The sequence below is a fragment of the Labeo rohita genome, chromosome 13, assembly GCF_022985175.1.
Source record: "Labeo rohita strain BAU-BD-2019 chromosome 13, IGBB_LRoh.1.0, whole genome shotgun sequence".
Lineage (NCBI taxonomy): Eukaryota > Metazoa > Chordata > Actinopteri > Cypriniformes > Cyprinidae > Labeo > Labeo rohita.
Window position 1 is genome coordinate 32,937,387 of NC_066881.1, and position 26,057 is coordinate 32,963,443.

Sequence of the window (26,057 nt, forward strand, 5' to 3'; positions counted from 1 at the left end):
ACTGTGCAAAAATACACCGGGTATTTAGCAGGACATCCATTTCATTTGGAAGAGCAACAGAACCCAATCCCTTTGGCCTTGACATGTACAGTAATATTTCCAAGGCTTTATACGTCCTCTCTGCTGCTATCTGTCGACATAAATGCCGGGAATAACTGATATGCCCTTAGGTTTTACTCACTAAGTGAGCAGGTGGGTCATGTCAAGGCTAAGTGTAGGGAGAGCCAAGAAAATCCTTTACTCCTGCTACTCATTCCCAGAATTCCAAGCCGTTCCAAGCAGTCACCTTATCAGGCTGAAAACGGGGCGCTCCTGTCAAGATCCCGAAAGCACTACGCACCCGGGAAGCACTGGAGGATTGGGATTAGTTCCTTTTATGGAGCTGTAATGCGAGTTACGGATGCTGGAGGGAATATGGCTTCCATCACCTCGAAACCAGTTCAAGAACATTATAAGGTCTTACACAAAGTGAGGCCAAGCGTAAAATTCAAGTATTTTAAGAAGCTGACCTTCTGTTTTTACAACGTTCAGTCATTTTGAAAGGTGTCAGATCATATCCGTACAGTTGTAGTTATCTACAATGCATTTATCAAAGCTGACAGGAGTCTAAAATAATTTCTGCTTCCGCTGTTGCAAGATATTAGATGTTTGTTTTCAGTTCTGCTAAGAAAAATACAGGAACGAACACAACAAAAGAGGTTAGAGGAGTTTCCTTATGCTAAGGGATGGACTTCCAGTTGTCATATATGTTGAATAATGTATCTAAATATTCTATTTATAATAAAACATCAGATACTATCTTAAAAGAAAATAATAAGCGAAATCAAATATGTTATCCAGCTATAAAACATTAAAAACAACAGAAATGAACACTGTTATCATGTGATAAAAATCTAAAAATGAGAAACAGTTGTTTGGAAAATCAACTCTTGGTTCTCTGATGAATAATAATAAAAAAGCAGATCCAAAAAAGAAGAAAAGAATATAAAAGTCTCAGAAAAAGGAAGGTCAAGTCAAGTTGAGTGCACTGCATTGTGGGATATAATAAAATATTTCTTAAAATATTATATATATATATATATATATGTGTGTGTGTGTATAATTTCAATATTCATTTTTAATATTTTTATACATGTCTTTTTTGCTCATCAAGGCTGTGATTATTTGATTGAAAATTCAGGAAAAAACAGTAATATTTTAAAATATTATTGCAATTTAAAATAGTGGTTTTCTGTTTCAATATACTTTAAAATAGAATTTATTTCTGTGATGTAAAGCTGAATTTTCAGCATCGTTGCTCTAGTCTTCAGTCTGTCACATGATCCTTCAGAAATCAGTCTAATATGCTGATTTATTATCAACCTTGGAAAAATTTGTGCTGCTTAATATCTTTTTGGAAACTGTGATACCTTTTTTCAGGATTCTTTGATGAATAAAACATTAAAAAGAACAGCATTTATTTAAAATAGAAATCCTTTGTAACAATATACACTACCGTTCAAAGTCTGGGGTCAGCCATTTTTTCTTTCTTTCTTCCTTTCTTTCTTTGAAAGAAATTAATACTTTTATTCAGCAAGAACTTGGTAAATTGATAAAAAGTGATAGTAAAGACTTCTATTGTTAGAAAAGATTTCTACTTTGAATAAATGCTGTTCTTTTGAACTTTAAAAAAAAATCATTAAACAGCAAAACTGTTTTCCAACACTGATAATAAATCAGCATATTAGAATGATTTCTGAAGGATCTGCAGTAATGACGCTGAAAATTCAGCTTTGCATCACAGAAATAAATAATCTTTTAAAGTACATTAAAATAGAAAACTGCTATTTTAAATTGCAATAAAATTTAATAGTATTATGCTTTTTTGTATTTTTTTGATCAAATAAACAGAAATTTGATGAAGACAAAAGACTTCTTTAAAAAACATTAAAAATCTTACTGATCCTAAACTTTTCTTACAAGACATTACAGAAGACCAAACTTAAATCTGGAAACATAAAAATGAATAAAAATAAATTTTTAGCAAATCCTTATTTTTGAGCCTTGTAATGTGGTCTTAAAAAACAATGTGTAAATTCAGCTGTCTAATGAATGTTCACAAATTAAACTGCATGTTTGCTGTTCATCACCAGAGACTCTGTTATCTTTATCTCACTGTGTGATCCTGCTGAAGCAGCTTTGTGAACGTCAGCTCATCCTGAGCGCTCAGGACGACAGCGACAGATGCTTCCTGCGTCTGATGAGATCAGACCTCATAAAACTGTTACACCATTACAGTGCAGCTATTCTGGGTCTATTGTTCTGATTGCTGCAGCCTGGATACAATCTCTATATCTACTGCGCGTGGGCTGAGAGACGTAAAATAAACTGCTATACGTGTATATGATTGAGCCTCTGCACCGAAGGTAGTCCACCACTGCGCTCCAATAGGAAAACACATACAATTCCAACAACAACCTGGGTGCGGATGAGATCGAGTGAGTCGAGTGGTGTGACCATTGTTTAACATTCATTGGAGAGAAGTCAGGTGTTAAACACCAGACACATAACAGCATGTCATCAGAACATATAAATAAGACCCTCCAAAATCATGTTTTAGGGATTGGAAAACCAAAAGTAACAGTGCAATGTGTGCTTGATGAAATGCACATGTATATGAGGCAATTCTCATAAAAACAAGGGTTTCCGGTGTACAACCAATGCAAGTATGTAAAACATACAACCTTTCCTCTGTGGGCCTTTTTATACATAAAATGTACATATGTTATACCATTTTAAAAATATTTTAAGACTTTTAATTATAATTAATTTAAAGAATTTTTTATTTAATTTTTAATTAATTAAAATTATTTTAGACACTTAAATATAATAAATAACTATTAAATATTACATTATACTAACATATTAATATTAAACCGTTTTAAAACTATTTTAGACACTCAAATATAATGAAATAACTATTAAATACTATATTATATTAAGATAAAATTGTTATGATATTGATGTGATTGTCATATTTTATATATGAATATATACAAATGTGTGTGTGTGTATATATATATATATATATATATATGTATCAAATATATAATTTTTTATTAGTATACTGAAATATAATAAAATAAATAAGAAATATTACAGTATATTAATATATTGATATTAAACCATTTTCATCTTTCTCTCAAAAATACATATATAAAATATATAAATTTTATTATATATTAAGATCAGGACATACCATTTTAAAAATATTTAAAACACTGAAATATAATAAAATAAATATTAGTTACTACATTATGTTAATATTATATTTTGTATTAGACCAGAATATTATGTTTTTGTATAATTTCTTAAATAATTTTTATTATATATTAACATATTGATATTATACCATTATAAAACTATTTCAAACATTCAATTATAATAAAATAAATATTAAATATTACATTACATTAATATTACATTCTGTATATTAGGTCTGAATAAAATGTCATATTATATATATATATGCATATATAAAAATATAATAAAAATAAATAATATATATCAAAAATATAATTATATTAAGATATTGATATTATACCATTTGAAAACAATTTTAGACACACGAATATAATATAAATACATATTAGATATTAGACTATGTTAATATTTTGTATATTAGATTTGATTATGATGTCATATTATTATATATATATATATATATATATATATATATATATGATTGTCAGGGGTACCTCATATTGACATCCTGTTTTTTTTTCCATAACAAGCATGTATAAATAGCTTAACATCATTTATCACATGCATTTAGATCCCAAAATATAATGTAATACTTATAAAGCTGGGGTTTTATGTAAATTTTACTGTAATACTTACATAAAATGCTGTCTAATTTCCTGGACTCCATGCCATCTACTTTCCCTGTATTCAGCAAGCAACTAAACAGACGCTTGGCTACTTCACATAAAGTTTTCTGCCATTTTGACGGTTTCCGAGCTCTTTCCACGACATTTATTGTCGGAACAGTGGGTTTCTTGCATTTTAATATTTTTCCGTCACCGTGTTTTATAAATAGGTGCTGGAGTTGTGAGCGTGTTTAATGGGAGACAGCTGGATATGATTACCTTCCTGCCGTGCGGATTCATTGTATCAGCTTTCTTGGCTGGGTGTAAATGAAGCCCGTGGAATGGCATTGGAGGAATTACGGCGTTATGTTATATGTGGCAACACAAAGCCGGCAGTGTGGCAAACGGCCTAGTCCTCTCCTCTCACTAGGTCAGAGCTATGAATATCATCAAATCAGCACTGCAGGATCTGACACGGTACGTGTGTGTATGAGAAATATTATCAGGGTTGTGTGCCACTTAACTCTGTTCTAATACTTGGTAAGCAACCTACCTGGACAGCATTTCAAAGCACTGTAGATGTTAGAACACGGATCTAAATTTACTGCTCTCTAAGATGCCTAATTTAGGCCAAATTAAGGCAGAATCACATGTATCCTAGACAAATAAGACAATTAGATTGGAAAAAATCATCCAAAATGACTGAAAGAGACTAGAGAAATGTTATAAATAACTGAATAAATGAAGATTAGACTACCATCCATACATTTGTAACACTTTTATTCAGCAAGGATGCATTAAACTGATCAAAAATGAGAGAAATAATGGTATTATGCTGCTATTTTAACTTTCTATTCATTAAAAATCCTGTAAAAATAAAACCTGAAGCAGCACAGCCGTTTTCAACATTGATGATAATCATAAATGTTAATCAAATCAGCATATTATAATGATTTCTGAAGGATCATGTGACACTGAAGACTAGAGTGATGATGCTGAAAATTCAGTGTTGCATCACTGGAATAAATTACATGTTAAAATATATTCAAATGGAAACTAGTTATTTTAAATTGTAATAATATTTTACATTTTTTAAGTTTTTCCTGTATTTTTGATCAAATGAATGCAGCCTTGGTGAGCAGAAAACACTTTGTGTAAAGAGCTCCTAATACGTCACTCAGAGTGAATGAAGGCAGCAGACAGCTAGACAGTTCGGTCTGTGCCACAACTTTGCAGTCAGTTTATGTTACTCAGCATGCAAGAACAGACTAAACTCCTGAGTGTTGGGATCTTAACTGTGTCAGAGTTGTATACTGAAAAGGAGAGGAACACTTTCAAATGGGCTGCGCTTGAAATGCTATTAATTCCAATCCTTACTTACTCCTTCAGCACACACATTACATTGCTGGTTGTAGAAGTGGACCACATACATCAGCAACTACAAGACAGCTATAGGAATTTGACAGTCTCTAGCTTCTCCACTACTACAAATCGCAGTCCTATCTCATGAGGGACGATGACTAATGGGTTCGGTATCGCTAAGCGAGTGATATCGGTGACACATGCAGAGTATGCACAAACTAACCTCTGATTAGCACACAAGATGTTGGAATGTAAATGCATAATGTGTAAATGCAATATGAGGTTGACAACTATCTGACAATCATCTTTTATATAAAATAATATGACATCACAAGCAGATTTTATATCCAAAATTTCATATAAAGAATTCCCGTATGCTTATCAGTACTGTTTTTATTTGATAAAAACTTTTTTGAAATATTATTATATGTAATAGAATTGAGATTAAAAAGTTTCCAGTCGTTTATAATCTAATCTAATCTAATCTAATCTAATAAACATAATATAATATAATATAATATAGATTGTTTACACTTTAACAGTAATATTGTAAAATTGTATTACAATTTACAATCACGGTTTTCTATTATATACTTCTATTATAGAGTTTTTTCCCCCAGATATTAAGAATAGTTTATTAGTAGAATTTTTTTTAATAATTTTTAAATACTTGCAATATCTATTCTATTTTGTTTACTTTATATTATGTATATTATATTATATATAATAAAAAATGTTTTTATTATATATATTATATATAATAAAAATATTTTTATTTTGTTTTTGTGCTTTTATTTATAATTTTTATATACTTGCATTTTTGTATTTTTATTTTAAATGATTTTTATTTTTATTTTAAATTATATATAATACAACTAATATTACAAATAGTTAAAAAAAGTTTTGTTTTTGTTTTTATAATTAATACTTTATTATAAAACGTATTCATTTATAATAAATACTTGCACTTTTGTATTTGTATTTTATGTATTTTACATTACATATATAATATGATTTAATTTAATTTAATTTAATTTAATTTAATGAGATTGTTTAAACTATAATAGCAGTAACAGTAATATTGTGAAATGTTTTTTACAATTTAAAATCACGGTTTTCTATTCTATATTTCTATTCTATATAGGTAGTATTTTGTTTACATTATGTATATTATATGTAATAAAAAAATTATATTTTTATTTTGTTTTTGTGCTTTTATTTATAATTTTCGTATACTTGCATTTTTGTATTATTATTTTACATATAGTATAATATATTTATAATACATAATAGAATATACACAGTATATCATATATTACATACATACAAAATACTCTTGACAAAGCTGAGCCTACAGTGATTTCTGTGTAGGCATTCAGGCCGATTTATTGCTCTGCGATTCAGGGTGACCCACATATACTCTATTTGTCCAGAAAGTGCTCTGCCATTTCCTTTCGACTAAAGAAAACAGTGTGTGGCCATCACAATAACACAGGAAATAGATTTGTCCCCTGCATCTGGTTCTGCTCATTGAAGTGTTGAAGCCTCTAATGCCTCATCCTTCAGCATGGACATTTAAACCTTGCTTCAATAGTCATCCCTGTACATGCAATACGGAAAATCCACCCAAGTGGTTTTCGACCCCTCATGCATAGAGTGCCAAAAAGAAAACACAAAAAAACATAAATCATGGATTGTGAAAATGCAATGAGATGATGAAGTGAATGGTTTAGCATGAGGGTGGCAAAGCCAAGAATCAGGCCGAATCTTCTACTCAACTCTAAAAGTTTTTCCCAACAACATCACCCACAAACTCCGAGATCCATCATGATCAGAAAACGCTGAAAAAAAAAAAAAAAAAAAAAACATTTGCTCGCTTGCTCTCAGGTGCTGGTGCACCACATATGCAGTTTATCTAGCTAAAAATAACCAAAGAGAGAACATCTGGCAGTCTGGTATGATATTCCACAACCCGTGCCAATAGAAACATGTTTAAAATGATCAACATGAATTCGTTACGTAATGCCTCCTATTCCAGCGGAGGGAAATTATAACTCGACTATTTACTAGATTTCGAGAAGTCCTTGTAGATGCTTGTTTCTTTTGGCTAGATGCAGGGGTTTTACAAAGTTTTCTAACCTCAGTGCGCACAGGAAAGGTTGTGTCAAACCAACCACAGCAAGCTTTGGAAAAGCTGAATATGTTGAAATAAATGTACATACTATCAGCTCATTAAATCACATCTAATTCTGGATTATGCTGCAATGAACCTCCCTGAACAGGAAGTGCTGCAGGCCGTCTCACTCACTCTGTCTGTTTGGAGATTAAAACAGAATAAAGATAAACACAACTTTATTATACAGTTCACCAGTTATCTACTTGGCCACTTTAAAGCTAGTTTTAGTCTTAGATGATCTATGGACTGCATAATGCATCACATTTCTTTAAGCCAGTCTACTGTCACATCAAATAATATAATATATATTCTTATATTATATTATATTATATTATGTTTTGTTTTTGAGTATTTATTAAAAAAAAAAATACATACTTGTTTTTTTTACATTACAAATATCATAATAATATAATATAACAGATTGTTTAAACTATAACAGTAATATTGTGAATTTTATTTAATTTATAGTAAATTTTGTTACAACTTACAAACACGGTTTTTCTATTATATTACTATTACAGTGTTTAGTTTTTCTGATATTAAGAATAGTTTACATTTTTACTTTGTTTTTTAATTTATAATTTTTATATACTTGTATATACAGATATTTTAGATTAACTCATTGCTAAACAGCAATTTAAAAAAAATAATATTCATATTAATTATAATATACAAAATATAACAAAAATGGTTATATTAAAATTAAAATACATTTTATTATTTTTAAACTTAATTTTTATCTGTGGTGGAAACATGCTTACATATTTTATCATGCAATTCTCACTTTTTAATAAAATGCACACACAGTATAGACTCTTAACAGATATTATGGTACAACATAGTAGTTATAAATAAATAAATATTCAAATAATACTTAAAGAAAATACTCATACATATAATATAATATAATATAATATAATATACAATTTTATATGTATACTAAGTCTAAAATTGTTGTGATATTATGTATATTACAATTAATATAAATATTAAATATTAGAGTATTTATGTGCTGTTTAGGGGTGAGTTCATGTAAAATATGTGAATATTTTTCTTTGAATATTACTAAAAAGGAAAAACAATGAAAATACCTTTATACACTCTTAATAGACATTGTTCTTTTGCAAACAATAATAATAATAAAAAAAAAAATATATATATATATATATATATATATACATATACATATATATATATACAGACAGATAGATAGATATATAAACATATTTTAATAATATTTTTTATTTTATTATGCATATATATATAGAGAGATTTTTTTATGTGTACACAAAAATATTAATAAACCATTTAAAAACTATTTTACACCCTCTTAACAAACTTTGTTTAACTGCAAATATTAATATTCAAAGTACTGCAGTTAAATAAGAAACTATTCAAACAATATTCAAAGGAAATACTCAAATATTCCAGATATTCACCCCCAAACAACACATAAAAACAAAATAAAAACTGTGGTTGGACAATTTATATCCCTGTCAGAAATAACCATGCAAACTAATCCAAATGGCCCGGTCATGTGGTGACAAACAGGACTTCAATAATCATTTTAAAGTCAATCAAAATGCCAAATCCCATTTCAAGGTCTATTTCATGATATTTGCGAGAACAAAAAAACAAAATACGATTCGCCAATAAAAATATCACATTCGTTGGCCTAAACTAGCCCTAAATCAGCAGGTATTTACTTTACTCAGAAACTAAGGTTAACAAAATAAAACAGTGCATGCAAAGCTGCCCTAAATCAAGATGAAGGTCCATGCAAACGTTCTCCTGCAATGTCTGCGTGACTAAATATAGTGAACTATAGAGAGTCTGAACGTGCTCAGCTCAATGTCACCGGGGGGCCAGAGAAAGAGCTCGCGTTGACACAACAGCAGCTCCCGGACCGCTGTGACGTTACTATAGTGCTAGTGAAGGTTCCCTCCGGAGTGCCAGCTGCTTTCCATTAGCATACCTTAGCTAGTGAGTGGGGGTCCTGGCTTTATGCGGGGAGACGCTAACACCCGGATAAATGAGAGAATAGCCGTGCAGACCGGCCCTCGGGATTGCTGCCAAATCACGCTTGATGACGGGGGATTTGTGCTGCTTTGAGATCGCCGACTGAACAAACACACTCGTGTTTTGGAACATATTTGAGTGTTGTTTGACAAACCCATACAAGGCTTACACTTTATAACTAGCTGGTATGGGAATTCGTAATACAGTAGTGTGGAAGCCCGTTTCTGCCATGGGATAAAAAATAAAAATGCTAATTGTGACTTAAACAAGGTATCTGCATAATGTCACAGTTTAGACTTTTTTGCAATTCTGAGTTTATCATGCAGTTCAGACTTTTAAAATAAATTAATAGTAATAACTGTGAGTTTATATCATGTAATTCTAACTTTTTAATAATAAAATAAAATAAAATAAAATAAAATGTGACTTATTTCCCCTCACAGTTCAGGCTTTTTTCCCTTGCAGTTCTCAAGAGGAAAGTCAGAAATGTGAGATAGAAAGTCACAATGACATTTTTTAATCTTAATTTAATTTTAATTTATTTTTTGTAAACTTAATTTTTATTTGTGGTGGAAACATGCTTCCATATTTTATCATGCAATTCTCACTTAAAAAAAATACAATAAAAAAATCAAATCAAATCAAATCAAATCAAATAAATAAAAAAATAAAATGTGACTTTTTTTAGACTTTTTTCCTCACAATTCAGCCTTTTATTCCTTGCAGTTCACAGGAGGAAAGTCAGAATTGTGAGATAGAAAGTCACACATAAATTTTTTAAACTTGATTCAATTTTAATTTTATTGTTTTTTGGAAACAAGCTTCTATATTTTATCATGCAAATCTCACTTTTTAATCAAATAAAATACAAAAAAAATAAAAAATAATAATAAATAAAAATAAAAAACAATTATTTATTTAAATCATTTTTTTAAAAATAATTATTAAATAATTGTGACTTTTTCTTTAATTTTTCCTCACAATTCAGACTTTTCTTCCTTGCAGTTCTCAGAAGGAAAGTCACAGTTACATGTTTTAAATTTTATTTAATTTATTTTTATCCATGGTGAAAACATGCTTCCATATTTTAGACATTACTCAGAGTGAATCTGTACATTTTTATCTTTGTTTATATTTGTACATAAAATACCATTGAAAAGTTTGGGGTCAGTAAAAAATTTTTTTAAAGAAATTAATACGTTTATTCAAAAAGATTGATCAAAAGTGACAGTAAAGACATTTATAATGTTACAAAAAATTCTATTTCAAATAAATTAGGTCTATTCATCAAAAATTTCTGATTAAAAATTATGATTTCCACAAAAATATGAAGCAGCAGAACTGTTTTCAACATTTCAGTATATTAGAATGACTTCTCAAGGATCGTGTGATGCTAAAAAATTCAGCTTTGCATCACATGAATAAATTACATTTTACAATATATTTACACAGAAAACAGTTATTTTAAATTACAATAATATTTTATAATATTTATATTTTTATAGCATTTTTTATCAAATAAATGCAGACTTGGTGAGAGAAAGAGATTTTTTTTGTTTCAAGTCTTAAAAATACAGATCTTACAGACCCCAAACGTGAATGCTTGCATAACTACAAGCTGCTACAGCGCTCAGTGCATATAAAAACGTCCTGACGAGATCCATAATAAAACCACAGTAAAGCCATGCCTGACATGATCAGTTTAAACAATCTTAAAACACGTCACAGGCGCAGATACTTTTCTTACACAAACTTTAAACAGAGCAGCCCTGCTAATGCAAACACTTCTCACAAACGCACAAAGAATACCGTGCAATAAAAGTACATCTCACTTACATGCGACTGACAGGTTAACTCAAAGCTGCACTAACAAGGTCAGTTAACTTCAGACGAAGCTAAAAGTGTTTGCTATGATTATACCATTGCTATGCATACTGTGTGCTTTGGAGTATAATTGAATTCATACTATAATTAGCAGTGCAAATTCAATATTAGATTGAAAACGTGAGAGGCATTCGCACATGCACACCGAGCTGTGGAGCAAACTAAAAAAAAATAGTTGATACCAGATAAGACCTCCACATGGAGCTAATAAAGACTCAACCTGGGTGGAAACACTTGTAAACCCTTCTTTGTGGGACATTGAGACTGTAATTTAAGCGAGGTACAGCAGTTCCTCCACTGACAGACAGGATTCACGTCAAATCTACCGAGACAAGTGTGGCCTTCGAGAGAAACGAGCGTCTTTATTTCAGACGAAGACTGTTTATGCTGCTTGATCCATCAAGGATCACCCAGTGAGATCTGCCTGCCCACCCAGAACACGACGACAACCTTTTGACAACATTCAGTTGAAATGATCACACATTAACCAGCCATTAAAACAGATACACCTGTTTTTGTGATTCCCTGGTCTAACACAGTTGCATCAAAACTCTTAAACGTCAAATAAACTACGCTAACTCATAATGAAAAGCTGCAATAAACAAGGCTATTTAGGGCCTGAGAGAGATTGTAGGGTGTTTGATCAAATGTACACACACAATGACAGATGAACATGCAAATCTGCAGTGTCTACAAACAAGAGGAAAGATGCCTTTAAGCTGCATTACGTCTCCACTTCTACAGCATAGATATATTCATGTGTATTTGATTATAGCGACTTTAAAATTTAAACAGGACATTTAAGAGTCATTGCATAAAAACTGTGACTTTTGTAATTAAAAAAGGTGATTTTTAAAACTTTTAAATGAGACAATAAAATAATCAGAAGTTCAAACAGGACATTTAAGGGTCATCGCATAAAAACGGTGACTTTCCTAATTCAAAAAGGTTTTTTAAAGGCTTTAAATGAGACAATAAAGTAATCAGACATGTCTTTGCAGAGTTCACCCAACTGAAATGATATAGTAATAAAAAAAAAAAAAAAATGGTGGTATACATTTTAATGCATATATATATATATATATATATATATATACACACAAAAAAATATGTATGCATGTATATAATTATATATATATATATAAATATAATCAGACATGTCTTTGCAGAGTTCACATAACTGAAATGATATAATTTAGTCACTTAATGTAATTTAATATGACAAAAAAAGAAGAATATAAAAATATATTAAAAAATATGGTATTATATATAAAAAGAAGCTTAAAAATATATATATGGTGGTATACATTTAAATGCATATATATATATATATATACACTACCGTTCAAAAGTTTGGGGTCAGAACATTTTTATTGTTTCTTTTTTTTTTTTTTTTTTTTTTTTAAGAAATTAATACTTTTATTCACCAATGATGTATTAAGTTAATAATTAAAAGTTTATTAAAAGTTAATAATAAATAACTTACATTGTTATAAAATATTTATATTTTGAATAAACACTGTACTTTTTAAACTTGTTATTCATGAAAGAATCCTGAAAAGAAAATCACAGGTTCCAAAAAATATTTGGCAGCACAACTGTTGATATTATCCAACACTGATCATTCTAATAATAAATCCGCATATTAGAATGATTTCTGAAGGATCATGTGACACTTAAGACTGGAGTAACAGCTGATAAAAATTCAGCTTTTCATCACAGGAATAAATTCTATTTTAAAGTATGTTAAAATAAAAAACATTATTTTATATTGTAAAAGCATTTTGCAATATTACTGTTTTTTTTTCTATATTTTTAATCAAATAAATGCAGCCTTGATGAGCATAAGAGACTTTTTTAAAGACTATAACAAGTCTTACTGACCCCAAACTTTTGAACGGTAGTGTATATATACACACAATTAAAATATACATATATTATATATATTTATATGTATTATATATTAAAAATATATTTATATATTATATATAAATATATAATAAATAAATATATATATGTACGCATGTATATTTAAAAACATTTTAACATATTGTGAAAATATGGTATTCAGAAATAAAGACAAAGATTTCAAAAATTAATAATATATGGTGGAATACATATTAATAAATTGAATATTAATATATAATTAAAAATACACATACATAAATATGTATGCATGTATATTTAAAAATTATATTCATAAATAAAGAATTCAAAAAGAAAAAATATATGGTGGTATATATTTATTATATAATAATATATATATAATTTTTAAAAAATAAATATATATACATAAATATGTAGACATGTATATTTATTTAAAAAAAATTAAAATAGGTGATATATAAATATAAATAAATAAATAATATTAAAATTATACATACATACATATATACATATATATATATATATATATACATACATACATATATATATATATATATATATGCATATTTCAAAAACTAAAAATGATGAATTATAAATAAATAAACAAAAACTATTTTTATCTTCTTCATTTATACACTACATTTTCAAAACATTTTTCAAATAAATACGTACACACTGCCTATATGTAAATAGTTCTAGGTCTTTTTGTTAACAAGCTGGTAAAATACACATAGTAAAAGTCTTAGCTATTACTTTTTAAAGTGAATTTTTACACATGTGTTAATGAAGGAAGACAAAAGGCACACAGTTTTGTAGAATGACCCTCATCAGTCTTACAGCAGCAAAAGGAAACCATGTTTGCTTCATGTGCTTGAGTAAACTTAAGACAACTAAGTCAGCAAACCAGCACTGTATTGTCACTGGCTGTATGTTGTTGGTTAATGCATATTTGCATCATGAGCTGTTCCATATAAAGCAAAAACAGGAGTGTGGGATGGGGCGAACTCTTCCTGTCAGAAGCTCCCCTATGGAGAAGTGGCCTACAGAGGCTCATAAAGCAGCGCCAGTGAAATTTACAGGCTCTGTGTGGGCCTCCTTGTTAGAGCTCGAGCTCCACGTCGCCCTGAGGATAACTGATGCTGACCGAACGGCGGGATAGCAGACTATTACCAGCAGACAGACAACAAGAGCCCAACTGTGCGGCCACAATGACCACTGTCTCTCGGCAGAGTCGCCAAACAAGGTCTCTCATTAAGAGAGCTGCATTTCAAAGGTAGTTGTTTGTCACCTGACGGTGGATATTTCATTTTGATAGCGAGACTTTATTATAGGTCACTTAGTGAAATTCTCTTTTGAGCTCCCACATGACTTAATCAGAGCTTTAAGCTCGGCACCAAACACATGGATATGTCTGATGTCCTTTCAAGGCAAGACTGCAGTAAATAGCAGCACAATTTGGTCGCTAAAATCTATCATATGGCTTCAGAGTACAGCACAAGTCATTTTCCAACCAGCAGCAACTAAAAACTACCATTTCGAAGCAATTACAGAAAAATGCGCATGGACTTTTTGGTGCATGTTGATGGAGTGGAATATAGTTTGCTTGACCTTCAGTGCAGGGCTGTTTGCAGCACAGGTCATGGGAGAGAAAAGACAGCGGGTCAGTCGAGGACAAGTGCAACAACATCACATGGACCAGCATGAATTCTGCCGTGCTGATACATCAGGACTGAGACCACAATGACAACGGGTCACATTTAAGTCAACGTGAAATGGCATTCACAACCCATTTACTTTCATAATATGACGTATTTCACTATGACACGGCATAATCTCCAAGAAACAAAATAGGCTGGGATTTTATTCCATCAGGAATTGAATGTATTATGAATGCACTTGCATGCAAGTGGGTCTTACATGCCAAATTTTACTACGTAAGCATTAATCTAAATAAAATAAAAATAATGAATTACTGCATTAACATTAATCTGTGTTAAAATTTTTTTATTTTTTTAAAGATTTTTTTTTTTAAGTATGTATTATAGCCAAATTTTAATACATTAGCATTAATCTGAAAAATGTATAAATAAAATAAAATAAAATAAAATAAAATAAAATAAAATAAAATAAAATAAAATAAAATAAAATAAAATAAAATAATGTATTAATGCATTAACATTAATCTGTGTTAAAATGTTTTCATTTTTTTAAAGGTGTTCTTAAAAAGTGTTTATTACATGACAAATTTTTCTACATAATTAATTTGAAAAATGAATGAATTACTAAATAAAACAAAAAAAAAAATACAATAAAAATACTACATTAACATTTTTTACAGTTAATTATTGGTTAGATTCTAGGAAAGATGCAGAACTTAAAATTGTGGCCTAAAAAAATCAATTTAACAGCTATATGATTACATAGCCCTGCATCTCATTTGCAAAAAAAAAAAAAAAAAAAAAAAAAAAAAAAAAATTCTAATTACATATTGTATCTGATATAATAAAGCGACCAAATGTCAATAGATTTGGTATTCAAATTATATAATTTAAATTGTAATCTGCAAAGTGGAAAAAGTGGAAACTGTGATTAGGCATTAAATAATGTCTTCAGATTCATTCGATTGCAAAAATGCATCATATTTTGTGAGAAAGTGTGATGTATTAGAGTGAAACAAGCTCTATTTTTTGCAACTAGCATCCCAAAATTAGAAAGAAACAAGTTTTAGATTTCATTCAGCAAATACAGTATGATGTAGGGCGGTGTTATTCGTTATTAACATTATTGACGCTTTTTCTTTGGGATAACATGAATAGATGAATTATGCACAATAAGACCAGGAGCATGTATTATGGAGGTAAACACTGTAAATTTTGACTTTATGTTGACTTTAAAGGACAAATCCCTGAAGCCTGAACCTGCGGAGCATGATGTATTCTGGGATATCAGGGGAAAACTCACCCTCACATAGGCCGTGTACTGATGGCACTGCTGTCGGTTGATCTCCAGGCTGAAACGCTGACTTACAGCACCTGTCTGCTCTCCACCATTTCCAAAATACACCCGCGGCGACAGACCCTTGTGTCTCTTATCTGAATCTGCGGTTAGATTGTACAGCAACTCTGAGGAGAAAAATAGACACCCACATTTCACAATGTGTAAACATCTCTCAAACATGGTTGTTTCTCAACATTCACTATCAGAAGCATTCCAGGGCGATTTTTGGGATTTATAAACAGAGTCAAGAAAGACATCAAGTTCCCACTGTCAAAGTCATGGAAACCAGAGAAAACAGTACAAGAACATTTCTGGGGCCATGTCCAAGAGTTAAATGTTTTTGATTAATTTCTGAAAGTCTGAGAAAATGGCAAGGGCATGTAGGAAAAACATGGTACTGATGAATAACATGAAGAAATGTGTGGGTCATACTTCATCCCAAAATTAAAAAAAAAAAAAAAATAATAATAATAATAATAATAATAATAAAAATAATAATAATAATATTTTTTTTTTGCAAAAATTTTAATGAATGAATGAATTAATAAAATAAAATATACTGATGAAAGAAACGTGGGTTATATTTCATGCCAAAATAAAATAAAATAAAATAAAATAAAATAAAATAAAATAAAATAAAATAAAATAAAATAAATCTTTCAAAGAAATAAGTGGGTAATATTTCATGCCAAAATAAAATAAAATAAAATAAAATAAAATAAAATAAAATAAAATAAAATAAAATAAAATAAAATAAAATAAAATAAAATAAAATAAAATAAAATAACAAATCTTCCAAAGAAATAAGTGGGTAATATTTCATGCCAAAATAAAAAAATAAAATAAAATAAAATAAAATAAAATAAAATAAAATAAAATAAAATAAAATAAAATAAAAATAATGTGCTGATGAATCTTACGAAGAAATGTGTGACATTTCATCCCAAAACAAAAAATGAAAATAAAATAACATATAAAATGTCTGTAAAATAATACATTAAAAAAAAAATTGAATGGATGAATGAATGAATGAATAAAAAATAAAATGTGAATGAATGAAGGAATAGATAAAAAATAAAGTTAAAGAATAAACTACATAAACGTAAATGAATATAAATAAATAAGTAAAATTTTGCAAAATTCTCATTACTGTAATTATTGTATACTTACAATTGTACTTTACAATTCAAATAATAGATTTTTATTCACATTATAATAATGGAACTTCTAGCAGACATGGGAACTGAAAGAAAATGTGCTGAACTGTCATGGAAATTATGTTAAAAAATGTAACTTGGATCTTTAATTGCTCAGTGTCCTAAAATTGGGCACTTACAATTCTGCATTCGTATTTGACAAATAAAAATCTTAAATCTTGTGAATATGAGGTTCCTCATCCAAAATATAATTACTTTTTGTTCTTTTGGTTTTGGGATGACATACAATCCAGACATCTCTTAGGTGAGGTTCATCCATCTACACCCACAGGCTTTTCTAAAATCCAGAAATTGATCATAAACGCAGACCCCTTGGACGCGGCCCCAGAAATAGCTGCTTTCTTTCCACAACTTGATGAATTTCTTGATAGTTTTTGTGAAATTCACTCAGATGAGGTCAAATGTGTAATTGCGGGGCCACTGCTCGGATCCTGACGTTGAGAAAGAGCTATTATTACCCCGCTGTTCTCATATAGGGCGTTACTCTTATGAACGTCTGCGAGCAGGAAGGGGCTCCCGGACCAATGCAGGGGACTGTTGTTTTAATACATCCAGCTGTGAGTGCAGCATGAGCTCACTAAAGCCTACAGAACCAGGGCGGTCACCCAGACACAAGGTGCTGCAGTACTTTCCAATGAGGGTGCCAAGTGGAGTAACACTAGTGCTCTGTATTTCCCAGAAACCTCCCATTATGTAACGCCCCCTCTTTATGTACTCCATCTCTCATAAGGCCACACCCACTCAGCGAGCAGTGGCCACACCCAAAAGTTGAGCAAGCGGTCACTGGCGTCGAATCCCTGTGGGTGCGCGGTGGACATCTTGTCAAGTTAAACAACAGTCAAGCTCATAGAGTTGAGTAGCAAGAATAGAGCTGTCAAAATGTCAAAAACAAAACTAGATTTAATGAAAAACAAGTATTTTCTGATTTTACTTTAACACTGTATTTGATGAGATCCCTCAACATTACGGGAGGGCCAAAAGTGATTCATAGTGAACTATTGTTTTTGTATCTAAGATGTGATGACATTTCATAATAGTCCATTCTAGGCTCGTCTGCGTGTTGATGGGGTAAAATAAAGTTCAGCACAACATGCACTGACCTCCAGTTCGGTGCTGTTTGCACCACGGGTCATGAGAGCGAAAAGACAGCGGTTTGGTTAAAAACAAGAGTAACTAGTCATTGGTTTAGTGTGTCTGCAGATACCTGTCGATTATACATATTTGTATTCAAGTGTTGTTGAATGTATAAAAAAACACAATAAATAAACAAATAAAATGTATAAAACAAAAATAAATTAAAACTAAATTTTAAATAAATAAGACATAAAATGTCACACAATAAAATAAAAAAATAAATAAAGAAAAAATTAGATAAAAGTATAATATTAAAATAATAAATAATAAAAATATAAAATAAATATAAAAAAAGGTTAATAAAAGTAATAAAATACAATAACATAAATAATTAAATAAAATAATACAAATTATGAAATATTAACTAAATAAGATAACTTTAAGAAAAAATAAAATAAAATAATTAAAAAGTAACTATAAAATGTCAAATAATCAAATAATAAATAACAAAATAATAATAAAATAACAAACAGTACAAGTATAATATAAAATAATAAAATCCAATAAAAATAAAAATAATACAATAAAAATCAAATTAATAAAAAAAAATCTAATAAAATAAATAATAATAATTATTAATAACAATTAAAAAATAATTGTATAAATATACATGTCTTACTTTGTCTTATTTATTTACATTTTAAATATAATATAAAGTATCAAATAATAATAATAAATAATAAAAACCTAACAGAAAATAATAAAATACAATAAACAAAAAAAAGAATGAAAAAATAAAAAATACAAAAAAAATAAAATAATAAAATAAAATCAGGTCTAAACACTCTGAACCAAAAACACTCCTAAAAAAACAAACAAAAAAATAATAATTCCACACGGACTGACCTATGTGGCCAGGTACATGTTTTCCTCGAAAGCTCATGCAGATGGTGACGTTGAAGCAGTTGAGATGCTGAGGGCCCTCGTGACACTGCGGCACTGTGATGTTTATCGAGACGGGCAGGAAGATGGAGACGTCCACAGAGATCACTGGCCTGGATCTGTCACAAACAAAAGCAAAAGTGGTCAAAGCTACATCTGGATAGATGATTATCAGAGAACACTAACTAGGAATTGATGTAAAAACAAGCTTTTGCTGGATCAGAAGTGTAGAATTTACCTTAACAAAACCACACTGTCAGCCATGAATGCTCCTATCGTCACATCTGATATGGGAAAAACAAACAATAGTTTTAGAAATAAAGTTTAGAACTAAAGTTTTTCTGGAAGGTCAGGAATAATTACACACATCTAAAATGGTTATATAAAGCCTGTTTTTGTTATACAAACCCTGTAATGCCATGCTGTGAGAAAAGGTGTGGAAAAACTGTACCTTTAACACTATTATATTCCTTCAGAGTAAACTTTAGGACCTGAAAAGGTCGAGAGACATACATTCGAGGGTATTGACCCAATGAAGGTGCAATCCAGCGATGTTATTGTTAATGAAAACGTTTAGAAATCAGTAAATGAAATAAAGCTAAGATAAAATAAATATTAAATGAAACATGTACTTAAAAGTATATTTAAATACCAAAACTACTAAAACTAAAATTACTAAAAATATTAATAAAAATATTATTAAATAACATTGTACAATATTCATCTAAATGTAAAAAATTTTCATTAATAACAATGGCAAAAAAAAAAACATACAAAATAACTAAAACTACATTTAAAACATAAAAAGTTTACAATAATGAATACATTTAATATTTAATAATAAATACTATAATAGTATAAAATTAATAATCAATAAAAAAAATTGTTTACATTTTTTTCTGATAGCATAGTGTTATGAATGGTCACCAGGGTTGTGCATGAATCATTACGAACACTAATTAGCAAACTCTAATGTAAGAATGTAGATATATGAGATCTAGCATTACTTTTTATTAAAAGATGAATCTTTCTTTCTTTGGTTTTCTCTCTGGTCTTTGTTTAATTGGCGTGTCCACTGTGGAATTCTGTAAACAAAATGCTTGCCGGCCACAGCAGACAGAACGTGTCAAAGAACGGTTAAGAAAATTAAGCAAACACTCGATCTGCATTCCCCGGATTAGCGCAGAATGGAACGTTCTCCATCATATAATTAATCCCGTCTTACACAAGAGTCTTCTGCGGACGCGAAAAAAGATGACAAGCATCTTCTGGGCGTTTTTACAGCAGCTTTACATCATAAGTCCAGTCGTTTAGGACAAATCACATGTTCTGATGAATCACTCATGTCGTAAGTTACACATTAAATTTTAATACTCAGAGGTTTCCAGGATGGAAATAAACTCACTGAAGGTCGGTAAAAACCGTTACATGTTTCCCATCTTTACGCGGAGATCGCAGAAGGCCAATGTAAGTGGTCTGGCACCGGTCGCGGTTTCTCACTGAATGTGGTTGGTTTTGATCTAGTTAATTCGGAACATTCTCAATGTTCATTAGAGCAGAACTAGCCAAGTGTCTAAAGTAAAGCCAAACCTGGATATCCGTTTCCATCCATGTCCACATTGCCGGAAATTGACTGGCCGAACATTTGGAGGGTGGGGCTGAAGCTTCGCCCAGACAATCTCTGCATACGATCCAGGTGAGAGAGAAAATCACGTCAATTAATCATAAACGCTAGTATTAACATCCACACAGACCAAATCCTTCATAAATCATCCACAGATTTCTAAATGCCACGTTGTTCTAGATATTTCCCATCACTTGTGTGTTCATGTATTAAATATTTTAGCTAATTTGATTATGCTTTCAGCTTGCAATGTAGCACTCTCAGCTCCATTTAAGGTATTTTTCCCCACTGAATCAGCACAGAAAATGAACAAAAGCAAGTGGATTCCATCTGGACCTACTAGTTACCCATCAATCAAACTGCATGAGCTATAAGGTTTCGCTGTAAAACAAGTGATGCACTGCCAACTAAACCAATCTTTCAGATTTATTTTAATACATACACCAGTCAAGCTCAACAGCACCATAAATAAGCTAAATAAAAAAAAAAAATTTAAAGAAAAATCTGTACTCTTGAAAGCTGACATAAAATGTAATAAATAAAAAATAAAATATAATCAAAATGGAATTTGTACTCATGTGTCGGAAACAAGTGTTGTTAAATGTTTAGAAAATAAAACAAAATACATTAAAATTCTAAAATAAAATAAATAATAAAATACAAATATTAAATTAATTAAAATAATAATAAAATTTAATTAAAAGTAATAATACATTACATAAAATAAGATAAAATATAATAATTCTAATACAAAATTAGTAATAAAATACAATATCAAATAATGCAATAAAAATATTAAAATAATATATAATAAAAAAATAAGAATGGGATTTGTATTCATGTCTGTGAATCAAATGTTGCTGAAAGTGTAGAAAATAAAATTAAATATATAACAAAATTAAAAATAATAATAATAATAAAATTAAATATTAAATAATAAAATCAAATATTAAATAATATAATTAATTTAAATAAAAAGTACATTAATTTAATAAAATAAATAAATAAAAACAATACAAATAAAAATAATAAAAGTAAATTAAAGAAAAAATGCATACAATTAATAAAATAAGATCAAATAAAACAGCAAGATAAATAATAAAATATAATATTAAATAATAAAATAAAAATGAACACAAGAAAAAATACAACTGCTTTGTTTACAATAAAAAACAAAAGAATTGGGATTTGCATTCATGTCTCTGAATCAAGTGTTGTTGAAAGCGTAGCAAATATAATAAAATATACTAAAATAAAATTAAATAAAAGTTAAATATTAAATAACAGAATTAATTAAAATTAAAAGTACAATAAAATAAAATAAAAATAATAAAATAAATTAATTTTAAAACAAAATAAATAATAAAATTAAATATTTAATAATAAAATTAATTAAAATTAAAAGTACATTAAATTAAATAAAAATAATACAATTAATTTTTGCATCACATTAATAAAATACAATACAATAAAAAAAATATATATATATAAAATGGAAATAAAACGGTTGATTACCATTGAGTACTTGTTAACTATTCCTGAAGCATCACCATGATAGATGTAGACAGCTCCTCCATAGTCATCCTCTTCAGGAGCACCAATCGCCACATCTACAGCACAAAACATAAGCACAGACGTCAATGAGAAAGTTGGAAACAAGGGAGAAAGACAGAATAAAGCAGGGTACACACTGTACAATATTTAGCACAATTTTATTTGTCACCTGAAAGCAATATCAGGAATTTCTTGTTGGGCAAACTCATTAATCTTGGAGTCTTGGGTTGCCATCTGAATTTTGTATGTCATTGAGAATGTAAGAACATGGCATGGCTCAGTCAATGGGCTAATACCGTCCAAAGCTGAGACATTATTGCACAGACTGACATAATACAATCGTTGTACAGTCTGCCTTGGCTTTTACTCAAGATCTTATTGGGCTCATACAGTCTGACAAGCAACAATCGTAAAAGCAACCACCGTAAAAGTTAGAACAAAATAGCATAGTGTGCAGCCGAATTAGGTCAGACTGCCAGAGATCCGCGACTGGAATAGAAACGCTAGAGGTGGATTTGTGTGTGTCAGGACCCCAATAAATGCCTGTTTGCCTTAAGCCCATCTCTGTTTGAGAGACACTCTGCTAAGTCACTTAATGGACACTTACGTGTTTTTCAGAGCCTGTAAAGGTCTGTGAAACTTTGGGGGGTTGAAACCGAGTCAGAAAAGAAATCCCTTGTGCATGAAAACAGCAGTACACATTTCACTAGCACATATTTTCACTGTGCTGAGTTTTGGAAACTTTTACATTTATATAATAAAAACAAAAACTATAAATCTGAATCTGAAGCACCAGCCATTCATACCTATACTATATTTAAAGCCTGAGATCCTTCTGCCACAAAGACAGTTTACTGGCATATTTACATGCAAAAACCTTTATATTTATGCATTCTGTACTTTATGCATATTATACATTAATGCTCAATATTTGGGGTTGATAGGATTTTTTTATGTTTTTGAAAGAGGTTTCTTCTATTCACCAAGGCTGCATTTATTTGATAAAAAATACAGTAAAAGCAGTAATATTGTGAAATATTATTACAATTTCAAATAACTGTTTTCTATTTTAATATATTTTAAAATGTAATTTATTTTTACGATGCAAAGCTGAATTTTTAGCATCATTACTCCAGACTTCAATGTCACATGATTCTTCAGAAATCATTCTAATAAGCTGAACTGCTGCTCAAGAAACATTTCTTATTATCAGTGTTGAATAAACTGAACGAAACTAAATAGAATAAAACATAATAAAAAATTAAATAAAACAAAGCTTACAATGTAGATAATATTTCCATATGTACTAAAAGCAGAATGTGGATGATGTTGTATCCACTGTCTTTAAACCAAGTGTTGTCGAATGTGTAGCTAATAAAATAAAATAAAATAAAATAAATGTAATAAAATAACAAAATTTAACTAAAATTAAAGAATTGGCTTGAAATAATAAAATAAAAATAAATATAAAAAATAATAAAATATCACATGTGTGTCACACAAAAGTGTCACATGAACCTTGAGAAATTATTCTAATACACTGATTATGCTGCTCAAGAAACATTTCTTATTATTATCAATGTGGAAACAGTTAAGAGTATAAAAGATAAGAAACTTAAAATAAAAGAAATACAGATAAGAGTATTTCTTTTTTTTTTTTTTTTATGGATGAATATAAAGTTAAAAAAGAACAGCATTTATTTGAAATAGAAATCTTTTGTAACATTATAAATGTCTTTTCAGTCAATTATGCATGCATTCTTTCTGACTAAAAGTATTTATTTCTTTCAAAAAGAAAAAAAGATACTGACCTTAAAAAAGACCTAATAAGATGCAGGTCAGATACAGACCGGTTAACCTCTTGTAATCTCTTTATAGTTACAGCCTCCTAAAGGAACATTTACTACCGCACTGACCCCCGAACAGTTCATCAGATATGTTTCCCTATACATATATGCACCAACATTTCTTTACAAGGATTCTTGATTGCTTAAATCGGTTTCTCGTTCTAAGCGCTGCCAACCCCCTTCTTGCCCTACACCGGAAAGATTCACTTCCTGTTTAATCTGACACATCTGTCTCCACTTATCAGATATTCCTCAGGCCATTTTAATTAGTTTCATCAGCTCTAATTTCTTACAGTCTCATTTCCACATTAATGGATACACTTTCAGTAACAGTTGCTGTATGAGAACAGAGGACAGGCTGTACTAAAATGACAAAAAGAGAGGCGACATGCAGAAAATAGAGCTACAATCAAGCAATGCATCAGGTGAAGGACGAAACCAGATTCCAAGAAAAACTCTGGCTGGACAGTGGGGTGCCAGGAAAATCGAGAGTGAGAACACTAGTCGCAGAGGAGATATCTGAGGTTTGAATCTGCTTCACGTCAAAATATCTTTTCCAGTTACTTGACAAACAATATCTGTCTCCAGTACAGCAGAAATATGATTTTGGCAACATGTGCTGCTGTGATCATTTGAATTAAAGCAATATTCCAGATAAGCACAAATTTGATCTGTACAGTAACACTCTTGCAATGCACAGCTGAATACTTAAAACAGTTCAACTATCGTTCAAAAGTTTGGAGTCATTTTTAAATGTTTTCAAAAGACGTCTCTTATTTTAGTCAAGGGTGTACTTATTTGATCATGAATACAGTAAAAAAAAAAGTAATATTGTGAAATATTATTTCAATTTCAAATAGCTGTTTACTATTTGAATATATGTTAAAATGTAATTTATTCCTGTGATGGAAAGCTGAATTTTCCGCATCATTACTGCAGTCTTCATAGTCACATGATCCTTCAGAAATCATTCTAATATGCTGATTTGCTGCTCTAGAATTTTTTTAAATCATTATTATCAATGTTGAAAACAGTTGTGCTGCTTAACATTTCTGTGGAAACACACACACAAAAAAAATCGGGATTCTTTGATGGATAGAAAGTAAAAAAAGCAGCATTTCTTAAAATATATATATATATATGTTATATCAAAAATTTATTTACTATCACTTTTGACCGATTTACTGAAGCATTGTTGAATATATGTATATATATATATATATTTATTTATTTATTTATTTATTATGGATGCGATTAATGCATCCAAAAAAATAAAAGTTTGAGTTTGTCTAATATATGTGTGTGTATTGTGTGTAATTATTATGTATATATAAATGCAAGCGCATTCATGTATATATTTAAGAAACATTTTGAAGTATATATATTTATTATAATTTTTATAGAATTTATATTATATATAAATAAAAATATTTTGTACATAACATATTTCTCTTAAATATATAGATTAATTTGTGTGTATTTATATATACATATTAATTACACACAGTACACCCACATATATTAGGCAAAATCAAACTTTTATTTAGTACTAATATTATTTATATACTAAATATATTTAGATTCTATATATATCAATGCTGCATTAAATCGAACAAAAGTGATAGT

At 29.5% G+C, this 26,057-nt stretch overlaps 1 protein-coding gene across 1 annotated transcript in view; it reads right to left on the bottom strand.

Moving 5' to 3' along the window:
- The window catches only part of itga9 (integrin, alpha 9), a 106,731-nt gene that overhangs the window by 52,878 nt on the left and 27,796 nt on the right, over positions 1 to 26,057 (bottom strand). The window contains exons 11-15 of the mRNA XM_051126216.1: positions 22,546 to 22,640; positions 20,997 to 21,087; positions 19,645 to 19,690; positions 19,371 to 19,525; positions 16,138 to 16,298 (exon numbers count right to left, since the gene is read on the bottom strand). Coding sequence (XP_050982173.1) covers positions 16,138 to 16,298; positions 19,371 to 19,525; positions 19,645 to 19,690; positions 20,997 to 21,087; positions 22,546 to 22,640 — 548 coding nt within the window. The remainder of the gene's footprint in view (positions 1 to 16,137; positions 16,299 to 19,370; positions 19,526 to 19,644; positions 19,691 to 20,996; positions 21,088 to 22,545; positions 22,641 to 26,057) is intronic.